The sequence below is a fragment of the Leptopilina boulardi genome, unplaced genomic scaffold (genome assembly GCF_019393585.1).
Source record: "Leptopilina boulardi isolate dan_hultmark-lab unplaced genomic scaffold, ZJU_Lbou_2.1 LbouV2_123, whole genome shotgun sequence".
Classification (NCBI taxonomy): Eukaryota; Metazoa; Arthropoda; class Insecta; order Hymenoptera; family Figitidae; genus Leptopilina; species Leptopilina boulardi.
Window position 1 is genome coordinate 4003036 of NW_026137667.1, and position 25230 is coordinate 4028265.

Here is a 25230-nt window from a genome sequence, read left to right on the forward strand (position 1 = left end):
CAGCAATTCTGTTGCAGAAGTAGATAGTCAATGAATACAGAAAATAAAATACTTCATAAGCATTAGAATGCATTCGTTAATTTGCTAATAATTCTGTACTGGGTAGAAGAATTATAAATTAACTTTCCCATGACCCCAGAACTCAAAAAATAATATTTTGACGATTAAATTATGTTGATATCATGTTCATCATTGTTATTAATTACATTTTACGGTTTCTTTGTTATAGAATGCTGAAGGTCAACAGATTTGTTTAGTGACACTCCAACAAGAAAATACAAGTTGTAACATAAATGGAGTATAAAATTTTTTTCAAACATTCTACAGTGATAGTCAAGAAGTCAGAATCAATAGAGTACGCTAGTACAAACAATAATCTTTTAAGAACTTATGTTCTTCTATGTATAAAAATTTTAATACCAATAGTAAAGGAAAGAAGAGACCTAATTCTGTAAACTAACAAAATTTTAAGCAGCAGTAAATGGATTTTTAAATGCTGACGGAAATGTGATGTGAAATATAAAAATTTTCGCCTCCTAAATACGTAGCAGAAGTTTTAGTGTTCCATGTGCATCATACAATGGAATAGATCAGATCAAACGTGAAAGCAATAATCTTTTAAGGACCTTCCATGTGCGGTATTAAAACATTAAACTCGCAGTTGCAATAAGATAAGTGTTATCTAGACTCAATTTTGATGTAAACGAACTTTGTTAGTACCAGTTGCAGTGTTTATGTGAACTTTTTAACGAACGCACTTTTTATTGTGATGTGAAATTAGTGATAACGAAGACCAAATCAACAGTGATATAGTGTGTATATAAATGTCACTAGCACCATAGGTGACCTATATACTGTGAAAAGTAAAATATTATAAGAATCAGTAAATTCTTAGATGAACCCAGGTGTTGTGTGAGTGTGCCCAGCGATAGGAAGTGTCATGTGAAGTGAAATAGTGTCCCCATTGTGAAAAGTGTTAAGTGCGTGGTATGTATAAAAAGTGCAAATAAATTGTGCGACCTAAGTGAAGTTCAATGAAGAGAACCTTAAGAAGGCTGAATCGAGAGCAAATAGGAGACGCAGTTCCAGGACGGAAGTCATCAACGGTGAGTACATTCATTCTAAATATTAATTTTTTATCTAATAAGAAACAATTTCTTAAATTTAATGCGTGTCTCAAAAATTAACACTCCAACCCGACAATTAAAGCACCCGTACGAGCACCGTTTCTTAAGTAGGCTCAATCGTTTCGTAAACTCATGCAGTGTTAATAGCATTTTATAAAAATACAATTTTTATAATTTTATAATTAAACAAAAGTTATTTAAAAATTTATGAGAAACTTACTCGTTTCTTTTTAATGTGCTTATTTTTATTCCTTGTCTTGACATAATTTATCCACATTAAGGACATAATTTTTAAAAAAAGGGGTTTTAAAGAATAAATAAAAAAATATATAAATTAGTGTGTTGTAAAGGTAATTTTTAAAAGACACTAATGATTAATTATTTCTGTTAAAATAATATCAATTATTGATAGATAGTTAACAAGTCGAATGTATAGCGGGGACTGAACTGCGCGACGTTAGTTTCCCTGTTATTATTCTGCAAAAATTTCGTCCACCTCTTTATGCGCGTGAAAACTCGCCCCCGCCTATAACAAATTCATTCATAGCAATCTACGACGAAATTTAAATTTCATTAAACAATATTTGAAATATTTTATGGCAAAATAAAAATAGTATTCTTTAATCTAAATTTGTAAAAATTTTAACTAATTTGAAATTACTTGTAATTTTTTGCCATTAGTTAGTAAATTGTTGGCGTGATATTAAAGTGAAGTTATAATTATATTGAAATTATTTATATTTTGATTGACTGTCGTTAGATGCTGTAAATGAATTTAAAAGCAAGTGTGTCTTTGAGTGTCAAAAATTGACCTTCCTAATACTATGTGCAGGGTTGTCTGCAAAATGTAGACATGACGCGGATACAGTCCAGATGCGACCCGCTTGCGAAAAAGTATGCCGAATGACGAAAATGTTTGCCCTAGAATCAGGGCATTTGTGAAATACAATTATCTATACATATTTTATAAAATTAATCTCATTGAAAAAAAAAAATCAAAACATAAAATTAAGGAAGAAAATTAAATTTATATTATTTTTAAATGATATACACTAGTGGTTTTAAAAAATATTTCGCTAAAACATCGAATATTTTAGAGATATATTCAGTAAAATTTATCACGGAAAAAGCTTATTTAGTAAAAAATTATTGAAGGATTATGTTATTCTTTGCCTGACCAGGAAGATATTCAAATACTGACTTATTTTCAAAACTTGAATATTTTGAAAATCACCTTCGTGTCATCATAAAATTTAAAGTAATGAACTTGTTTTGAAATTTTAATAGACCGTTGAAAATCCATTTTATTCGTATAGAATATTTTTTAAAATTTACCGGTAGAGCAGTCAAAATATTCATTATGAATCAAAATTGTAAAAAAAAAACCTTAGAATTTAATGCCACTCAATAAATTCTTTCATATGCTATGAATTACGAAATGTTAAAGTTTTTGAAAAATTGAATACTTCACACGTGACTTCAAAAGCAGACGTTACTTATGCCAACTATCAATAAACGCCAAGTAAATGAGAAATTCTGAATGATTGCTATTTATTTATTTATAGTTACATATAATTTAAATTCATTTTGTATGCTCTAGTTAGTATTTTACGCTCTAGTAATTGTTAACAAAGGTTAATATTTAATTATAGTTTACAAATTAAAAAAAAAAACTACAATTATTTCAAAAACTAACATTTCGTGACTGGCATTTTTCTATACGGTGGAAAATTTATTATTTTAAATTAAAGTCTCTTTAAAGAAAAATTTCAAGGAACTTACATTTTCAGTAGAAAGAAGTGAATATGAATTATTTGATGGTCCAGGACTTGGGGAGGTAAATTCTGAAAGTTTACTTGGCGATAATTTATCACTGGTTGCTCCTTCAGCACCATCACTGCCGCTCCCACTGAAATCATCATAGGGCATTTAATTTTTTACATAGAAATATTTAATCGAAAATTCGATTTTAATTTTCTTTTAAATTAATAAACAATTGTTTATAAAAATTCTTTCTCACATTGGTCATCTTAATTTCTCTATTAAAAAAAAAAAAAATTGTATTCCTCTATATTTCCATAAGATCGAGGTTCTTGGATCAACAGGTCGAGAGTATAATATATAAGGAGAAACTCTCTTACAAGTATTATTCAAACGTATATAAAAAAAACGCATTTAAAAAATAAAAAAGTAACCTCCCGCCAAGAAAACCGGTCGGTGATAGATTAAAGAGACTCAACTCACAAATATCGTCGATGTAAATCTCTGAGGCATCTTTCCACGGGCCTATAGCAATTTTTATTTAGCCAATCCTTGCTCGTTAAGTAACATTTATTACTTGTGATTAAAGTTATTAGGCAACATCCTCTGAGTCTAATCTCATCTCTAATTCCCATTCGATTCATTTTTTAACGCATCACTTTTTTTTCAAAAATTTTTTCTAATAAATTTTTTTAATCATTGCTATCATTTTTCCACACGATATTAAAAAAAAAAATCACACACAAAAAAGCGTACGTGTGCCACAAGAAATAGTGTCTGTCAGGACTTGAAATTTTAACGATGCTTTGTCATCACTCCCTTCACACACTAAGATTTCATTTTATTTCATGATATCATTCACGTCAGGATCAAGGACTAATTTTCCTTTAACAATGACATTTTTATTACTTTTTAAAAATTCCTCTTTTAAATTTAATTGATCACTGTCGTTAAAATCAATAAATGTTCTTGTGAATAAATTTTTATCTTAAATTATTATCAGCTTTTCTACATTCGATGAAATAAAAATTATGACAAAAGACTATTTATAAATTTCAATTAGAAATTATTTTTTTTAAAAGTTTATTTACACTATTAAACTTGGACGAAAATATTCAAGTATTATTGACTTTCGTTTTAGCGATACACGTGAAAGTAAAAAAGTATATTTAGTATTTATTTCAAAAGGAAAAAAAAATTTTTTTATAATTTAAAAAATATTCCAGTTCATTTTTTTTTTATATTATTAATTAAATATTAAATTTATTTTGATTTACAAACAAACAAACTAAATTTTCTTTATTTGTTATCATGATTCACATAAATTGATTTCATTTTCCATTTCGTTACATTTAAAAATATCAATAACTTGTTAATCATATCACTTCACTTTGTATTTTTTTTTTTTTTTTTTTTATTGATAATTTTCATCAAGGAAAGTTGTTTTAAAAGAAATGTAAGGAAGTCTTGAATATTTCCGTCATCGCGTCACGGTTCTTACTGAGTGCAATAATTGCTCGCTCGATCTCTATATACATATATGTACAAAGATCGGACCTTATGAATTTAATGACATGCTTTGTATATTGCCCATTACCACTGTCGTACACGTAACTTTATCATACACTGGTTAAATAAATTCTGCAACGAAATTATAGCACATCCTTTATAGATAAAATTAAAAAAATGATGTCATATTTGAATTTTTTTTTTTTGAAATTATAATAACAATAATAATATAAATTTTTAATAAGGATTTTTTAATTCCAATTATTTTCACTTTTTCATGTCATACATATAAGCAGATAACGGATGATGAATCAATCCTCGCTTATTTTAAACTGAAAGTGAACATTGTACGTTTAAGTTTCATTTTATTTCTTTTACGTTATGAGTTCACACTGTAGTTAGATTTCTTCTCATCTAATTCAACTTTCTGAATAAGTTTACTTGAATTATTTTTTAATTATAAATTTTTTAATTATGTAGGACAAAAATTTTTTTTCCGATAAATTCAATTTATACGGGATAATTTCCGGTATATTAAAAATTTAGAGTTTAAAAAATTCGACTCATCATTCACCAAATGACTGAAACTTTTCAAAATATTGCAGTAATTAAAGATACTGATTAGTTAAAAATCATAGCCAATCAGAGCATTGATGGGAAAACGTTTCTTAAGATATCATATCTACTGATAACACTTGACTTAAATTTCATCGAGTTTTCTGTTGTTACAATGTATTATTAGACATTTAGAGAAAGTGAAATAATAATTATTATTATTATTGTTAAAAATATATTTAAAACGTAATTAATCTTTTTTTTTTTAAAGAAAAGAGAAATGCAAATTTGTCACACAAAAAGAAGGGAATTCCACTTTTATAAAAAAAAAGGCGTGACAGTGTCGTAAAAATAATACACTTTCTCCTTTATTTATATATGTTTGGAAATGCAAAAAATTCTTTTGTTATTCACAAATTAGTAATTTAATAATAAATAAAAATATAATTGTATAGATTAAAAATTTTCTCTCAAAATTGAAACGAAATGTGGGAATCTGATTTTTGGCACGAAAAAATAATTTTAGAGACAAAAGGCTTTTTCTTTTTTTTAAATCGAAACTGACAATTTTAACAGACACTTTTATCGATCCTTTAGATTCATTTAAACGCACTGAGATAACAATGTTCTCTTGCGGCACCTTTATAACTTAAATAACGTGGGTAGCTATGACAATTCCTCTATATCGCTTTCAACAGTAGATAACCCACTCCAATGTCGATCATAAAACTACCTTTTTCAGCAGCAGAATAAGAATTCCGTTATTCAGTAAACGTGAACTGAATATTGTCCCAAGACCATTAAATTCTATTGCCTTGTCAGTTTTAAGACAATAATTTTATTACTTGTCTAATTTTTCGACTTTTTTTTTTTTTTGCTATTCTAAAAGAGTTTTTCAAAAAAATAATTAAAAAAAAAAAAATCGTAAATTATTTTGATGAAAAATTTGAATTTAAAGATTCTTACCTTTCAGTAGGACCATAACTGGATTCCTCTCCGGATTCCACACTGTTGAATGAAGTGCAATTCATTTTTCTTTCTTCCCATTGTGAACGGACTTCATCTTGAACTCTTCTTTTTAATTCTTCTACCCTTCGTCGTTCCTCGGAAATCACTTGGCTACCTAAAAAACAAAAAATATTATACATAATCAGATAATTAAAAATTAGCTAATTGAAAAAGTTAGAAATTGGGATAATTAAAAAAAATATAGAACCTTGTTTTGCTAGATGAAGTTGTCGATTTCTCTCTATTTCCTTTAGTGACTCTATTGTTTTTCTTCCCAAACTACCCTGATTGTTGACTATTGGAGAATCAGTTGTGACTCTTGATATTCTATCAAAATCCTCTCTACTGGGAGATCGTTTTTCATCACATTCTGGTGCATTTCTAGCTAGATTTTCCAATTCGTCTTCAATCGCTCGTAATCGATTTCGTCCCTGATTAAATGGAGAAAAAAAAATAATTTATAATTCTAATTTATGTAAAATAATTTGTTTTTTATAAATTAATTTTAATCATCATTTACATACTTCCTCCAATCTTCTCAGGTGACCTAATTTTTGTCTTTCTAGATTTTTCGTATCTTTGGTAGCTGAGTTTTTAATTTCAGACTTTTGTGATTCCAAATGTGTAAGTTGAACTTTTCTGCTTTCTATTCTCGTTGACAGTTCACTGAGATACCTGAAACAAATCAAACTTAAATCTTATTGAATTGTTTAGACTTTTATAAAAAAATTTTTTTGGTTTCATAAATTATTATTAGAAATTAATTTTTGTAAAAATTACAGCGTTTGCTCTAATTACCTTGACTTTTTGACCTTTTTGAATACTAATTCTAATGTTGAATTTGCATATTTCTTATAAGTATTCATTTTGTATAAATAAAATTTATTACCTTTGTAATTCTTCTCTTGTAGCCAATTTACTTGCTTCTTCTTCTAGATGATGAAATTCTAAATCTTCAAAAGCTTTTCTCTCAGTTTCAAAAATATCCTGCTGCGTGCTTAATTTGTTAGCAAGCTCTTCTCGAATCTCGACATTTATGCAATTTGAAAGTTCATCTTCAAATTCATTGCAAAGCTGTTGCGCATTTTGAACTCGTTGTCTTGCTTCTCCTTGTAAATTTGCTTGAGATGTACTATCCTGCGACATTTCTCTTTCCAATTCATTTATACGCATCTGAATTTTTATTTTTTCACTCTCATCCTGAGTGAGTTTCAAAGATTCTGATTCATATTCGGCAGATAAAAGAGCTTTTTCCAATTCGAGCTAAAATAAATAGTAAATTTAAGAAACGAATTATATTATTATTTTTCTTAATTTTGTTTTTAAAATTATGTTTAATTTTTAGGATTCTTTAATTAATGGTAAATTTACCTCTCTATTTATTTCCTCCTCTTGATTTTCTATATCAGCAATACTTCTTTTAAAAACTTCCATATTCCCAAGAATGTGGCGTTTTTCATTTTCCAAAAATTCCATATACTTTTTTCGATCTTCCTCCTCGTGTACTTTTTTATCCTTGTCAGTCTTTATTTCTTTTGATTTGACATTATCTTTTTCCGTGTTGATCCTCTTGGGTATGTTGTTTCGTACTGTGTCATTACACTTTGGCAACATTTTCAGCTGTTCAATCGCATCTAATAGATCATCATCGGAAACTATCAATTTATTATTATCAGTAATGTCACAGATTTTATTGGATTTTATACTTTTTCTCCTTGGCAAAGTATTTGACATTACTTGTGTATTATTTCGTGGCATTACAACATTCTCATAAATACTAATATTTCCATTTAATGGTAGAAAATTTTCATAATTTTGAGATACAACATTTTGACTATCTAATTTTGTTCCATTTATCTTAGCTGTAAACAAGATTTCTGATTAATAAATAATTTCTATCACGAGTATTTGATAATTTATTAAAAAAAAAAATTTTTAATTCTGAAGAAAATTAAAAAATAAACTGAGAAAATGATATTACCGTAGATCGATGGAGATTCACTTTTAGACCTTTCGTGAACAATTAGTGTTTCTTTAGGATGAATACTATTTTTAATTTTAATATTTTCATAATTAGGACTTTCGAAATTAGACGTTGATGTAAAATAATTGGATTGTTCTTTGTTATAAAAATTAGGCCATTTTGTAGTTTGATTATTGTTTGGTGTAGTTGGTTGAGAATCTTTGACTGTAAATTTATTTCCATTTTCATTATGAACAATATTCGAGATATTTGACGTTTCTCCATTTTGAAAGGTCATATTTGAATTTTGTACATTTATATTCTCATAGACCATTGATTTGTTTTCTTTTGATGATTCAAACGCAAAGTGTGGCTGAATTTTTGAAGTGCTCTTTGGACTTCCAAATGGCGAATTGTGACCGGATCTTTTGTCCCTTGTTAACGAACCATTTGTCATTATTCTGAAAAATATAAATTTAATTTTTTATTATAATTAAAAATTCATTTCGTTTATTAAAATTCAGATTTTTTTTCAATTTTTATCAATAATATGAAAGTGATGAAAAAAAAATATTTTAGGAATTTGAACTTTAAAAGATAGCAGAATCTAAATTACCTGTTAGGTTGTCTGGGTTTATCAATAGTGGTCTGTCTCTCGTATTCTGCACACATTGCCAGAATCTCTTCCAGTCTAAGTTTCTCTTGCTTCTCCATCTCTTGTTCTCTCAATCTCTCTTCCTGAGCTTGCTTCCGTCTATTTTCAGCCTCTCTTCTCTTGTTCTCTGCATCAACCTGCCTCTCCCTAAGTTCTTCTAAAGAACATCCGCTTCCTGTACTTGGCGTGGGACTCTTAACACGAACAACATTTTTTTTACTCTCATATCTTGGATTTCGATTAAATGCCGGACTCATTGGTTGAACTTTTCTCATATTTGAATTAAAACAATATTCTTGTAAATATTTATTACACGAACCATTAATATCACCTGTTCGATTATAGAGATTTGGATTAGAACCAAATTTTTCAACTTGAACATATTCAGTTGTTGTTTTAGCAACAATGAGACTTTGGCTCATATCAAAATCACTGCTAAGTCTTTCTAAATCACCACTTCTTTGACAAATTAAACTTCTTGTCATTAGATCTTGATTTTCATTATTATTATAATTTAAATTTGATTTATAGGCATTTAAATAGGATTCAGCTGCTGATATAATTTGTATGTGATTATGATTTGGTGATGGTATTTGATATGATTGTTGATTGGGTGTAATTTCTATTTTCTTGCAATCATCTAGACGATGAAGATTACCGGGACTGTTATTTAATGATGGTGTATTTGATCGACTTCGATCAAAATTCGTGAGATTTTGTAGAGGACTTACAGTATGTTTTGATAGCGATGCTAGACTCGATGATCGTGAATGACCAAGAATTTGATCAGCTGGTACATTTGTCGTGAGACCACCGGCTGGAAATACTTTTGGTGAAACACAATTTCCATTTTGTCTAGCTAACATTTCAAATTTTGTTAATTTACTCAGAAAACCAATTTCCTCATCTGAACATGAATTTCGTGGTGATTTTCGCGGTGGCACTGGCGGTTTACGTTCTAAATGACTCTCTAAAGTTTCAGAGAGAGAGAACGAAATCGGCGCCATTGATATTCTTGAATTTGGCAGGACAGATCTTAATTGTTTCGCTTCGGCTGGATGATTAAACCTCATGTAATTTGATCTTCCTATTGAGAGCATACAACCTGGAAAATCAATATTTTGTGAAGTAAACTGGTTTTAATTAGAAATTGGAAAAAGATTTTTTTATTAATTTGCGATATTTTCAAATGTTTCTTTTTTATTATTACCTTGGCTGAGGCGAACAGGAGAAGTAACTGGAATTCCATCGATGGACGTGTTCCCATTTATGGGATGAAGTGTGACAACGCCGTTATTGTTTTCGATCATGCAATGAATAGGTTCGACTCCGGTACCAGAGAGTGGTATATCAGCATCTCGATTGCATCCCAGAATAATTCTACCTGTAGAATAAAAAATTGTGTATTAGTTTTTTTAAATTTGAAAAAAAATTTATTATTTCAATTTGTAATTTTATATATATTTTTATGAAGCATATATAAAATTTAAAAATAGTTTTTCTTGGAATTAAAAATGCAATGGAATTTTGATAAGCAAAAAAAATTCACTGAATAGTATTTTATAATGAAGAATAATAATTTTTGCAAAAAATCCAAGCACGTATATGCTTAAAACGCTTACTCTCGACAATATCGAGTTACCTCGTCTCTTTTTTCTTCATTTATTTAACTCGTGATTTTACAGCCTCCAGGTTGTAAATATCGGTCACAATCTGCACTCTTATTACAATTTTTTTTTTCCCCCTTTTTTTAAATACAACAAAGAAATTTTGCTTGCAAATTACTTTATTATTTATCTTGTTAAATTTTTCATTATGAAAATAATAACTTTCTATTTCGTGAGTCGTAAAGAAGATTATTGATTAAATAAAGTTTGAAAAAAATTTTCATGTTTTATAAAAGCTCCTCTTTCATTTATCAATATTGAATTTTTTTTTTTAATAAAAATAAATAAATTATCAAGTTTTTCGTATAAATTTCTATTTATTATAAATTGACAAGGTAATAAATTTTATTTGGAATAGAAAATTTTTTTGGTGTTGTCATAGTGAATGGTATATAAAAGTCGAATCAATAACATTCATCACGTGGGTGAAGTCGCTTACCTCTGATTTAAATAGCAATTATGTGAATCAGTATTGGAGTAATCGAATATGTAGAATAGCTCGACGTTTACTACACTGGCAAGCAAGAAAATTCACGGAGAGTATTCTCTCTCACGAGACTCAAGGGTTTATTTTTGGCGCGGTTGTGCCTCGGAACAATTTTCAGTCTTTTTGGAAATGTGTCTGCAGGCCGCGCCATATCCAAAATATTAGTGGAACTATCTTTCTGAATTGGTCAAATTTTATCTAAATTTATGTTAGAAAATTGATTTTATTATAGTGAAAATTTTGAATATAGAAAAAACTTTATAGTTATTTTATAAAGATTCTTTATTTTATTAGTTTAATTAATATAATTAAACATTCTTTTTATTTTGAAAATATACTTCTAAACAGGCTTTTTCATTTTTTTATCTTTATTTTGCAAAATGCATATGTGCACTACTATACATGTTTTCTTTTGTGGTTATTTTCCATAATGGAACATTTACTGCTGGAAGGCAGCTGCTCTCCAACAAAATACATATATTATATATTGTATATACTTTCTGTATACAGCAACAAGTTTGTTCTAATGCATAAAATTATCTTTACAGTAAGCGGGTGGTCTTACTCCTTTAAGTGTTATTAACGTTGAATGAACACTTCCTGTTTATCTCAAAGGCTCAGATATATATATATATATATATTCATTAAATTGAAAGAAAATGTTTTATTTCGCTAATTCAGTTCTTTTTGAGTGTCAGTTGAAATTATTGTGTTTAAGAATTTTTTTTTTTGTAAAATTTTACATATTCAAAACATGTATAATCGAAGGAAATTCCGAATATGAAAAGAATTCAATTTTTCGTTCTTATAACTTGCATATCATGTCAGTCATATGGAGAAAGTTATCTCCGTTATTTCTCTAGAGAGACGAATATAAATAACAAGCGGTTTGTGCAGCAGATGCTTAAAGAATGCCTGTTGTTGCAAGCTTTAACTTAAAATATAATACATATGTGCATTAATTTAAATTAGCAAATTTAGTATTAATAATTAATTTATAATTTATTATGACGTAATTAATATAAATAATTTATTAATTTCAAAAATTACTTGTAATTTTTAGTAAATTTGCTACTAGTTACGTGAAACAAAACTTGAAAGACGAATGAAAATACATTTGCATAAAATAATTTTTTATATATATTGCGGGTGCGATGTAAAAGCTAATGTTGTTGACTGAATTTAAGTATGTGCTTAAGGGACACCATACTTCGGGTTATTGTCCTCTATTCTTTGCTCGCAATAAATTTTATTTCATCTACGTCCCACGCAATAAGCTCTCCTGTGTGAATATGCAATATTTGCATGTGTGGAAAAGCATTCTCCTTTCAAATGGACCACTTGCTCTTAAACAATCTTTATTTTACCGTTCTTTTCGCACATATTCTTTCATTCTCTTTTTCTCTCTCTCGAAATAACTGATTAGGTTCACATTTTCAGTAGTCTATAATAAAATTATTGAATCAAAAGTTATATCTTTTACAATATTGTAAAAAATTGTAATATTAAAATTTTCTTCGATTCAAAATCTTCATATTAAAATATAATAAAACCCTCATTGAGAGATCAATTTATTAATTTTTGAATCAAATTAATTTCTTTTATTGAAATGCAAATTTCACATCTGAATTGCAAAATTTGTTTTATCATTAATTGTCTGGAGTTTTAGCTTCATTTCGATTACAAAACGTATTGCAGCAAACGGCACAAGTGTATTTTTAAAGTCAAATCCACTTAAATGTATAGTGTCTAAGCTATTCGGGGAACGATTATTTCAGGACATAGGTATATGTTCGCAGGTCGCGTGTGGTCGCTAATGAATTTCTACGGGGAATATAAAATAATTAGAAAAATTTGATTTTTGTTTAAATAACTTTTTTTTTGAGTAAAAGTAATTTTTTTTTACCTTCTGGAATAGGGTGTAATGTCACTGAAGTTGAGAGTCTTCCACTGCCACACATTACGAGATGGGGCGCTTCAGTTTGCACACGCAATGCTCGCCCAGCCTCGCGTACTTGCAAATCCGCAGAAGTCATTTCTGCAAAAAAAAAAAAAAAAAGATAAATCTTTTAAGAAAACGAAAAAAATTCTAAAATACCGAGACTTGTCACGTAAGACTTTTTCTTCCAACATTAGTATGTGTTACTGATAAAGTGCTTGATAAACGTACACACGTATTATGACAATATATATATTCAAATGAAATAAAAGTTTTGTTTGCTCATCATTTTAGTTCCTTGAACTGGTTCGTATTTCATTTGAGAATGCTCGTTACAAGATATATAAAAAGAGGGTTATATATTAGAAATTTTCTTCATTTTTTCATAATAAAAATCTGGAAGTTTTGAATTAATTTTTTTGGCCAAAAAAAAAAAATTTGGATAGAAAAAGATTTTTTAGAATAGAAGAAGTTAACAATTTTTCTTGTTGAAAGTTGAGAATTTCGCACATTGATAGAAAAAAAATCGTTTCTTAGGTAGATTATGTCTTTAAAAAAAACACATGTGTGAAAGAAGTATATATATATATTCAAGGTGAAATATATTTAAAAACCGGTATTTCTCTCTTTTTGACCTGAGTATTTTCTCAGTAATTTTTAATCAATTTTTTTATTTTGTACTTTAACTTCATGTTGTACCCACACGGTTCATGGTAAAATCTGTACAACGTTTGTAGACTGTATACGGATATGATATATCACAATAACGTAAAACACATACGAAATCTGATGAATACTTAATTTACGGATTCTGAGAGGAAACGCCTGAGGATATGTATCAAAAAATATATAGTGTCGCTTGCATTGGGAAATAAGTAATATAATTTTTTTTTTTTTTTTTTATTGACATTAAAAATATCTACTCTCCAAATCTAAATCGGAAAAAATTTGAGTTTTACTTTTTATATTTGAAAAAAAAAAATCCCATAGGGGTTTTATTTTTTTATTGAGTACTTAAATTTAAGAAATTTCGAATTTAAATATATATAAATTCCGAAATCATCAATTATTATTTTTAATGTCTTTTTAATTTTTCTGTCTTTCTTAAATTGAAATTTAATATTTCGATAAATTTTATTAATGTCAAAAAATTAAATTACACTTTCTTGAGTTTCCTTTGAAAATCCATTGGTATGAGTCAACCAACAGCAATTGGAGATTAGTTATCGTTATAAATATTAAAACTTATTTATGATTTTATTGTTATAAATTAATCAAAATATATATTTCACCTTCGAATAGTGAGAAAATTTGAAGATTTAATTTTAATTTCTTTTGGAATTAATTTATTCTTGTTAGAGAAATGAAGGCCAGAGACTTGTGATGTTAAAAGGTATATATCTGTTAATCGACAATTATCAACAATTATCACTCAATAGTTGCGATGTCAATGTTAGAGGAAGATTTTTTTTCTTGTCAGATAAGATCTTGTTTCTGGTCTTATTAGAGAGCGTGAGATAAGCTTTTACTCTCTGATCATTGAACGAATTGCCGAAGGCGCACATCTCTCCACCTCTCGTTAGGCCGCGTGCCAAATGCCAAATGTAAATTTACTCGAATATACTTCCTGGCCTACCGGAAAGAGTTAAAAACTTTCACGGGAGAACATTATTTTTTTTTTATTCCCAGAGATCAAAATCTAAATTGAACTTTATGTTCATGTTTATGCGCGAACAGTGCGAGAAAAGCAGATCGCCATATAGAAAGTTTGTCTCACATGCGACTTTTCTACATTGAGTAATTGAACAAATTATTACTCTACTCGCGACGCATTAATTAAGCTACACATAGAACATTTTCAATTTAGAATTCAAATTAGCCACGTTTTTTTTACTGAATCCAAACCATTTTTTTTCACAGAAAATGAAAAGGCATTAAAATAAGCTGCAACGCTTCTTATTTTAATCCAATTTTGCTTATTTTAATCTATTTTGGTATTAAAATAAGTAAAATTTGATTAAAATAAGAAGCGTTGCAGCTTATTTTAATGCCTTTTAATTTTCTGTGTTTGCTTATTTATAATATATTTGAAATTAAAAAATTTTTGTATTAAATTAAGAAAATTCCAACATATTATATTTATCAATAATTTTTCTATTTTTATTTTTGTTGACAATTGTCTTTTATGACAATGGAGATCTGAATATTGGTGTTAGCATTGTCTTCTCTCGCGTTCAGTGAACTAGACAAAGTTAATCGGCTTAATTAAAGTTGTTTCAACTTGTTAAGATATATTCGCACAGTGAACAACCCTTTTATAGTATAGCTTTATTGTGTCGACATACGAGTTGAAAAAACTCACTCTTTATATTTGTAATATTTCTCCTTTAGTTCTTCTTTTTTTTTTTTTTTTTTTTTTTTTTTTTTACTATTTTATAGTTTTCATTTGGTTATAGAAAATTTACTTGCAGTTTCTAAAAATTAAAAATAAATTCTTATTATTATTTCTTCAAATAACAATGTATTTATACATTTTATGAATCATAGTTTAAAAATATATTTGTTTCATTGTTGATTATTTAAAAAATTTTAAATTATCCATGAATGATTTTGCGTTAATTCATTGGCACAGATTCAAGAAAAGGTCGGAAGAAAGATTTACTGCCGATTAGTTAAGTGTGATTACGCGCTTATGTAAATTGATAAGCCATATTGGTTTTCGACTCATATAAGAGGAAATTACCAAGATAATAATCGGTTGGAAGATGTTAGTGTGAAGAAAAATATAAGACAATTATAGAACATGTAGATAAATAGAAATTTCCGCTAATTTTTTTTTTTAGCTTTTTAAAGTAGAAAACTAAATTTATTTATCATCGAGAAATTATTTCTATTATCTATGATAATAATTAATAAATTTTGTATAAATAACAATTTATTGATAAATTATTTACAGTGAATTCCACCTTGATCAGATATCTTTTGTAAAGCGCGATGATAATAATAATGAAAAATGAATAAAAAAAACTATTTTTATCGCAAGTATAATCTAGGCTGAAAAATTAATGGATACTTTTGTTTTTTCGTCTATTTTTTTTTAAACTCATTTTACAGGAAAACAGGTTTATATATACCTTACGCATATATCGATATCAGTTTCAAGAACTAATGAATAATTCAATCCTCGTAATTTATTTCGTAATTACAAAATAAGTGTAATACAATCAAAAAGAATTTTTAAATTTGAGCTTTAATGTGCGTCATTTTGAAGAATACGAATCGTATATAATTGCATAAAGAAAGAAATAAACTTTTTTTTACGCCCGTTAAAAAAAAAAAGGATAATATTCTTCCATGAATCTAAAAAAGTATGAATTCTAGTATATAATTATAATTTTTTTATTTAAAACTGTTATCACATAATTGTCTTATATTTTTCTGTTTTATTTTCTAAACTATTTTAAATTTCATCACTAAATTAATTTTTCAATTTCTCGTAAAATTAAATTTGCCACTTTCGATATAGGAATGATGATTAGAATAGATTGAGGAATTTTAGAAGGAATTTCCATTTATCATTTAGGAATTATTGGTTTATCAGACACAAAATGAGATAACTATGCTAGCCTATATATAATACGCAGTTGCAGCAATAATTTTATATTAAATTATAATTTCAAAAAAAAAGATATATTCTTCGATTATATTACTTTAAATATATTCTATAGGAAAAAGAATATATTTTTTTCTCTCTCGTTAATTAGTTTGACAAACGAATCCTTGCGAATTCAAAGCATGACACCCTGTTGCGAAACTAATATAGTGGTCTTTGAAGATTCTTCTTAAGTGGTAAGATTATTAAGTGCCAAGTGTAGAATTTTAAAGTTCTCTCTTCAAGTAAGTGATGTGCAAGTTCTTTTCAGTAACTGCGAGTCTAATAAACGATTCTACACATGGCATAAGCAAAAAGTCTGATGATTTAAAAACCACTTTATGATTAAAAACTCTTCTTGAATTTTAGATAAAAGAAATACACAGAAAATTAAAAGGCATTAAAATAAGCTGCAACGCTTCTTATTTTAATCCAATTTTGCTTATTTTAATATCAAAATGGATTAAAATAAGCAAAATTAGATTAAAATAAGAAGCGTTGCAGCTTATTTTAATGCCTTTTAATTTTCTGTGTAATTACTATTTTTTTATTAGATAAAATATAATGGTAGTTCTTCTTAATATTCGTTTACTGAGAAAATTTATTCACACGGGAATTCTTTACGCATGAACACATATGAGAATAAGAGAGGGCTTTCTACCATGACGGAAGTCAGCGAGAATAAAGACAAAGTGCAAGTTTCTTTTTTTTTTCTTTTTGTATAAGCTTCTGGGATACTCCTTGGCGTTTATTATACTAGCTTCTCTTATATTCGAGTGGGCGTGTGACTTTCAAGTTTTAACCCCTTTGGGTATATCTTTGCGAATGCTAACAAGTGACGTGTGTGACGTAAATTTTTGTAATAGGGAAAAAGAAATTTAACCTATCTTGAAACTTAAAGTCTGAGAATATATATATTATAAAAGAACTCTGCCAGCCAGATGCTGACCGATTCACATTTGCAGTAGCTCCTCGGATGAACCATCAAGTTTCGCACGAACAACTCTTGTCACGCGATGCTATAACTGTTCTTTAGTTTTATATATCCTTTCATTTTCATTATTATTGTATAAGCGAAAAATACCATCGCCTACTTTTTTCTTTTGTAATTTTATCCTGTTTTGGGAAATAATTGAATTCTTCAAATTTTGTGACATGCAAATTGAATTGAAAGTATCAGGTTTACTTTACTTTTAAGAATTTTTTGGTTGATTAATTACAGAATTTTAAAAAAAACCATAGGAACATTAAACACAGTTTACGGGTGCTAAATCTAGCATTCAAATTAGATTTTGATTTAGCAAAACGTCGCGTTCAGCTTCTGCGTGCGTCTATATCACACGGATTTACAAACCCATTCATAATCCATTTATCATTACATCCGGTTACGTGCGAGCATTGCATTTACACTAGCATTGCTTTACAGTTGATGAAAATGGAACTAAAAGTTTTACCTACGTTGATAAAATAAAGAGTTATTTCATTTGAAACAAAAATTTTGTTTTTATATACAAGTTTCAAATTAAGTTCAGTTTTACTTTGTATCTTTTATTGTAGAGAAAAAAAATTAAACTTTTTTCGTCTACTGAAAAAATTAAGAAAACCAATTTACTTGTCTAATTATTCAAAAAGTAAAAAATATTTTTTGATCGTGTGAAAAAACGTAATGGTGGTCCAAGAAATTCGTATAGACGTTAGAGGTTGATCGTGAGAGGATTTAAACATGTATAAAATTACTCGATTTACTTGTGAAAGCGGATGTATGTGCCTATACACCGGACGCAGCTGATTGATAGATACAGAAACGCAGGGATGACACCTTTTTTTTTACACGAGCAATATTTTCATACCGTTTTTGGGGCTGATAAAAAAATAATTTTTTACTTTATCAAAAAATTAGTTTTTCTTTACTTAAAGAATTATATTTTTTCTGAAATAATTTTTTATTGTAATTCGTTTTTAAAATTTTCAATAAATTCACAGAAAATTAAAAGGCATTAAAATAAGCTGCAACACTTATTATTTTAATCCAATGTTGCTTATTTTAATACCAAAATGGATTAAAATAAGCAAAATTGGATTAAAATAATAAGCGTTGCAGCTTATTTTAATGCCTTTTAATTTTCTGTGTTCTGATATAATAGTGAATTATAGAAATTAAAGAAAAAATGAAATTGACAAATAGAAACAGTTTATAACGTTATATTTTATAATTCCTGAATTTTCTTTTTTTTTCTTATTTTTCCAATTTCGTTTTAATCTTCTCTCCACACGTGTGGTGGAAAAATATTCAGTTTTTCGCGTTTTTTTTTTTTTCTAAAAAGAAAGGCTTTACTAACTATATAGTAGGTTTTATGGTTTTAATATAAAAGAAAAAAAAAATTCTGTAATTGTATTATTCTTTTTCGTTTTTTGCAACAACTGCATACTGTGCGATTTTGTCACACAGCCAGAATTTTTCAGATAATTCTTTTTGCATTTTTTCATTCGATTAGTTTCTTTTTAAATAATAAAAAAAAGAAAATTGTTTTATTTCCAAACTTTTCACATTAAATTTTCTTAATTTAAAGCCAAATAGTCAATATATTATTAATGTATAGATAAAAGGTTCACAATTTTTTTTAAAATCTCAGCAAACAAGAATGGTATTTAATTAATTTTGTGCAATATTTGAGATATTGAGAAATTTATTCTTGAGTGTTAATTATAATCTCATTGATTTTTGTTTATTTTTATCAAAATCAATTAAGGATAATTGCCTTGACCCGCGAAACTTTAAATAATTTACGTGTTAATTTATTGCTGCATAAATATAAATATGTGAATTATGTAAAGTTATTTGTAATCCACATTGTTTTTTTTTTTTAAATAGATTCACAGTAGATGAGGGTATCATATATGAATGATTGACAATATATTTTTTTCTCATTATCACGTATTGAATATGTATTTTGCATAGATGTGGTTGAATTAGTTTTAGAGAATATTTTTTTTTGAAAATATTATGAAGAGAATATTTTAAAACATTTCTAGAATGCGTATTAATTGATGAATGCAAGTGTGCAAACTTACAGGCCATGTGTGCCGAGTCGAAGATAATTATAATTTATGCAGTGAGCAGTGACAATTGCGTCATTAGTAAACATTTACACAAAATTTTTTATAGAAATGATTCGTAAGAGAAATTTATTATTTCATTTATTTTGTGACATTGCTTTATATTCGAAAAATCCTTTTTAAAATTCTTCTTTGTCTTTTCCTGCGTTCTATATTTTTATGATTGCTTCAACTTTAAGAATTTATTACAATTCTTAAAAAAATTTGTACAAATGCCAAAAAATTTTAAAAATAAAATTTTTAATATATTCTATTAGTTTATGTATACAAATTCAACTTATTATACAACTAGTTCTTTCTGGGAATCGTTAAATAATTTTTATGGCATTATAAATTTGAAAATTTCTTATTATGCTAATGATTGATATAAATTTTTAAAATTCTAATGCTATATTGATACTTTGAAGTTATGAATAAAATATATGCGCTTGTAAAAGTAGTTTGTTTGCTAGAAGTTGTAAAACGGCAACTACCTTCTTCGTGACAACGCTTTCAGCACCTTTGACTTTGGTGTTAAAACTGTAAGAGAGGTTAAAGACTTTCAAACGAGTTTTGAAAATAAAAAATTCAGAGTTCACTTTCTTTGAAACCTTTACCGCCATATATATGAAATATCTAATATTTTTTTAAATAACTATTAGTATTTAAAATATTTAGTTTTGGCTCTGTTATTATAAATTTATTGATCAATTTTTGAAAGTTGAAAATTTGAGAATCTAAAAATCTGCAAATTTTGCTTTTCTTTATAGTTGACAGTTCCAGACATCGCTAGGAATAGAATCCACATGAGATAGATAAAAGTGACGTTTGGTACATTGCTCTGCATAATTGTGGCTATAGAACCGCAACATTCTTGTACCGGATTATTATCGCGTCCTTGTAGTTCTCAATGAATACATAATTTATTACTTTTCGAAGAGTTACTCGCCGTCTTTTGATATTGCCATCAATTAGGCTCTTGGCCTGAATCGACCATGAAACTTGTACACATATATATATATTGCCAGGAGCTTTTACGATTTTACGGATAAATGAACGCATCAGTTTCACATTCCAATGAAATAACTCTCCAATTAACTTTGATATATAATTTAAACACAAAAAATGTGTTTTAAATATTCAAAAATTGCGATTATATAACTTGATCGAAAATTAGAAATTGAAAATATATTTTTAAGGTTGATTTTTGTTTTCAACTGCAAGACAGTTCAGTCTTTTTCTTTTTTCCCCTGTTTCTAATAATAGACTCGCGGTTATAGCTGCGCAATGAGGACCCGCAAGGGGGAGCAAAATTCTGGAAATGTTGATTGTTTGTCGAATGAGTATGATCGAAGATTGACTAGAATGAAAGAACCGTAAAATCTTGTTTCTTCAGAAATTGAAGAGTGGGTTTTATACGTGGTAGCACTTTTTTTTTTTGTAGGCGCTTTATTTGGAGAACTGATGTCACACTTTTGTTTAAGTCAATTATAGTCCCACGTTAATTTTTATTCTTCATACAAATTGTCAAGAGAAATTTACACCGTTTTGAATAAAAAAAACCGAGATTCCTATAAATTTTCATTATAAATATGAATTCTTAAATCAATTAATACCTGTCATTTTGTCATATATTTAGGTCAAATTCTATTTTCAGTTTAATCTTTTTTTATACACAATCTTTCGAAACTTAAAAAAAAAGTATTTGAAATGCGTTTTTTTAAACTGTTATTCTTATATATATATATATATATACATTTGTATATACCTTCAAAATACAAAGTTCGTGCCAAATGTATTTTCTGATTTGACGCGAATAAAATTAAATGTTTTGGTTAGAGATCGCAACCTTTGATAGAAAATCTTGATGATCTCTAGTCCACTATATAGGGAGACTAGTAAAAACAAACATTAGTTCCAAGAAAAAAAAATGTTGGCAGTCCAATAATATTTTCATAGTATCTTTACACTTTAGTTCATCACAATCCAGTGTAATTATTTTCTAATATCCTTTTTTTTGGTAGGGTAATTCTAACAGAATTAGAAATCTGTTTGAAAGATATAATTTAATTAATATTCAAAATTGGCGAATTAAAAAAATTAACAAAATGAGTAGAATTAAAAAAAATTTTTTTTTTTGAGTGTTTACAATTGCGGAGAGTAAATAAACACCTGGGTGGATCTTGTTAGGTCTTAGAGTTGAAACGATAGGCATGCCATAGACGTGATTGTCTGACGGATTTCGGAATTCAATGCTCATCCTGCTCGTTGATGTATGAGTCACGAGAAGACCACAGGGGAATTTTCTCCGTGAAGCCCGTACTTATCGTTCGATGAATAATTCAGAAAGTACATTTAATTAGATGGGCTTTCGTAATCTTCAAAAAAAAAAACATTAAAAATTTTCTGAACCCTTCAGAATTTTAAGGGTCTTAAGAATTTGCATTTTAAATAGTTTTATGTAACTTTATAATTTCTTATGATAATGTGATACTTTTTTTTTTATTTGCAAACTCAAACCTAGAAAACGTTCGTTTTAAAATTATTATCTAATATCAAGAGTTCTAAGAAAAATCTAAATAACGCGTTATAAATTTGATTGTGCGCGCAAATATAAAATACATCAAGTTGAATGATATGAGAATGAAATATAAGACACAGATGGTGCAATTAACTATATATATGTATGCAAGCTCCAATTGTGGAAATTAACACTAGGATTCTTTGCAATGATAAGATCAATATTTATGGCACAGAAAATAATATCTTTAAATGATACGAACTAGTTTTTTTTTTTTATTAAAAATTATATCTCTAAAATTCTTTGGTTATAAAAACTATTTCCTAAAAGGATATTCGTCACGCTTGAAGAAATAATTTCTAATTTCTCTAAAGTATATAGTTTTATCAACCGTATTAGAAATTGAACATTAAAAATGATTCGCTCTCTGATTCATCGAAGCCGGATTAACATCTTGAGTTTCAATCATATATATGAGAATTAGAAGTATGTATATAAAATAGAGTAGTTTTATACAGCGGAAATGATTTATAGTGATTAATATATGAAACTGGTTGAACAATTTTACAAATCGTTGTTTCTGTATAATGTATATAGGATATTCGTTTTATCTCAAGCTTCGTCTTACAATGACGACTCTTATCTTTGTTTGATAAAGACAAAAAAGAATCACAGCGTGACTTAATAAAGCGTAGGGTATAAACAATTGTTTGTTTATAGTGATATATAGAAACACTAAAGTCACATTTCTAAAGAAAATGGAAAATATTTAAATGTGAAAATTTGCATCTATTGTGTTCCTGTATAGCTTTTTTATTGTAATCCTCAATTTTGACTAATTAAGCTCCATTACTCATGTTAATATGAAAGGGAATTCATTCACTATTTGACAGATTTTACTTAACTGAACCGGTATTGTAATTAAAATGTTGATACATTCCGTAAATGGTGCTCTGAGCTGAAGCATTAACAGAAAAGTGAAACTGGATCTTATGTATATAGAAGCAAAAAAAGTAGTTGATATACAAGAGAGTATAAAACTTTGACCAGACAAACTCTTTAGAATGTCGTTTTATTGATTCTCTGCTCGCAAAATCTTGACCTGTCTTACACGACTGACTTTCTTGGTCATGATCATTGTGTAATAGAAAAATTTCAATCATGCGTTCAATACGTAAAATATTGTCTTTTTTAAAAAAACTGATTTATGAATCCACAGAAAATTAAAAGGTATTAAAATAAGCTGCAACGCTTATTATTTTAATCCAATTTTGCTTATTTTAATACCAAAATGGATTAAAATAAGCCAAATTGGATTAAAATAATAAGCATTGCAGCTTATTTTAAAGCCTTTTAATTTTCTGTGTCGGTATCGTAATATATTCGATTAAATGCATATATGAATTTCTTTGCCATGGTTGTATGCTAATTTTTTAAATTTGAATTAAATAGATTAAGGAACTTTGATTGACAGATTCAAGATATATAAGAAAGATGATATGGTTACTTTCTCTTAGAAAATTTTTAAATTTCATCTTCTTAGTATTAGAATTCATTGCAAAACTAATATGTATATATTTCCAACATATTTTTTAAATTCTGATAAAAAAAATAAAGGTGCAGATATTTTTTTAGAAAGTCATAGATCGTTTATAGAGTATAGTTTAGCGAGGTTTTAGAAAATACAAAAGGTCGTGGTCAATTCTCTTTTCTTCTCTGACGACAAAGAAAATCTTGTTTCATATTCGAGAGCCTTAAAATCTTTGGAAAAAATTTAAAATTGTGTAGGTAGACAAGGAGTAAAAAAAATGTAACGGTAAAAAGGTTAAAGAAGTATTTAAAATATTTTTTAAATTTACAAACGTAATATTATTGTTATTATTTATTAATAACTATTATTATATTGTAATAATTTGTAAATTTATTTTTTTAAAATTCTAATTATAGATTATATATTAGTATTTTAAATTTGTATTTATATTATAATTAAAAATCTCATAAATTGAAAGCAATTTTCTTTAATGGTATAATTTTCATTAAAATGTTAATTAAATGAATGAATTTTTGAATAGAAATTTATAAATTTTTCTTTCGAGCTTCGTACCTGTACAAGTTACATACCTTAACCCTTACAGGCCTCTCATATTAAAACCTGTTCGTACACTGTTAGAAATCGGACTGTAAGTTTACACCAGAAAGATTGAAATTAGATACCTCCAAAAAGTGTGAATGCACAATCGATATGTAATTCATTTCCAAGGTCGGGTTTTTTATTTTTAAAAATTAGTATCATATTATGTATATATATAAATAGGTATTTCCAAAGAATAGAGTATGCGTCAGTTTTTTTCAATAACTTGTTAAATTAGATTCTATTTTTTTTTTTTAATTTCACTGTTTTTTTTCCTAAAGAAGTATTTGTAATATAATTGTAGGTCTAAAGATAAGAGAATTACGTCAGTATGGTAAAAAATAGTATACAGAAGAAAAGATTTATTGTAATTTCTAACCTTAGGTTAAAGTATAACATTGTATTTGACACTTTATGATTGAATACAAAAATCTATTTCTACTATATATACTTACAAGTAACAATAAGAAATTACTTTTTAATTATCGATCGTTAGCCTTTTGTATATATCTATATTGATAAATCAATTTTTAAAAAAATTTTTCTGTGATAATTCCCTATTCTTCAAAGCGAGTCAATCAATAAACCATAAAACGATATGTTTGATAAAGTATAGCAATTGAATGAAATGGGCATCGATGATATTGTCTGACAATATAAACATATATATATATACTTGTTGCGTAAGTTCCAGTTTGTGCGCAAACATGATGGAAGGATAAATTAGTTATTTTTTTTTTTTGCTGTTAAATTCAAGGAAACTCTCTTGAGAGAATGGAGAACATTAAATTATAGAACAAAAGGCTACATCGTCGCTCGAACTTGATCTTCTCATTCACATGATTCCAGATAAATGTTTTATTTGAGACAAATATAATAAATATTTTAGTTAAATAAATCTATATTTGTCTCAGCCCTTTTATATTTAAATTAAAATTTATTTACAAATATTTTTTTGTAGGAAATAAATATTTATTTGACTCTTCTCTGTTGGTGCAGAATAATTTTTTTTCCCCCGAATTCGAATTTATAATAGAGGCACATATATGTATATTGTGATTGTTAGCAAAATGTGGGGTGGAGAAATCGCATGACGTAATGCGCCCGTATATAGACAATTATCCTAAATGAGCTGTGGTTTAGTTGGATGACGATAACA

General features: G+C 27.4%; 2 protein-coding genes across 2 annotated transcripts in view; one reads left to right on the forward strand and one right to left on the reverse strand.

Annotated features, from left to right (window-relative positions):
• Positions 1-25230, reverse strand: part of LOC127291076 (pleckstrin homology-like domain family B member 1) — a 33500-nt gene that overhangs the window by 5448 nt on the left and 2822 nt on the right. The window contains exons 2-11 of the mRNA XM_051319995.1: positions 12639-12770; positions 9789-9962; positions 8540-9683; positions 7942-8384; positions 7332-7822; positions 6850-7223; positions 6485-6635; positions 6169-6391; positions 5919-6075; positions 2910-3036 (exon numbers count right to left, since the gene is read on the reverse strand). Coding sequence (XP_051175952.1) covers positions 2910-3036; positions 5919-6075; positions 6169-6391; positions 6485-6635; positions 6850-7223; positions 7332-7822; positions 7942-8384; positions 8540-9683; positions 9789-9962; positions 12639-12768 — 3414 coding nt within the window. The 5' untranslated portion in view covers positions 12769-12770. The remainder of the gene's footprint in view (positions 1-2909; positions 3037-5918; positions 6076-6168; positions 6392-6484; positions 6636-6849; positions 7224-7331; positions 7823-7941; positions 8385-8539; positions 9684-9788; positions 9963-12638; positions 12771-25230) is intronic.
• The window catches only part of LOC127291092 (arrestin domain-containing protein 4), a 93737-nt gene continuing 68912 nt past the window's right edge, over positions 406-25230 (forward strand). Inside the window, exon 1 of the mRNA XM_051320023.1 lies at positions 406-1106. The gene's annotated coding sequence lies outside the window, so the exon portion shown is untranslated. The remainder of the gene's footprint in view (positions 1107-25230) is intronic.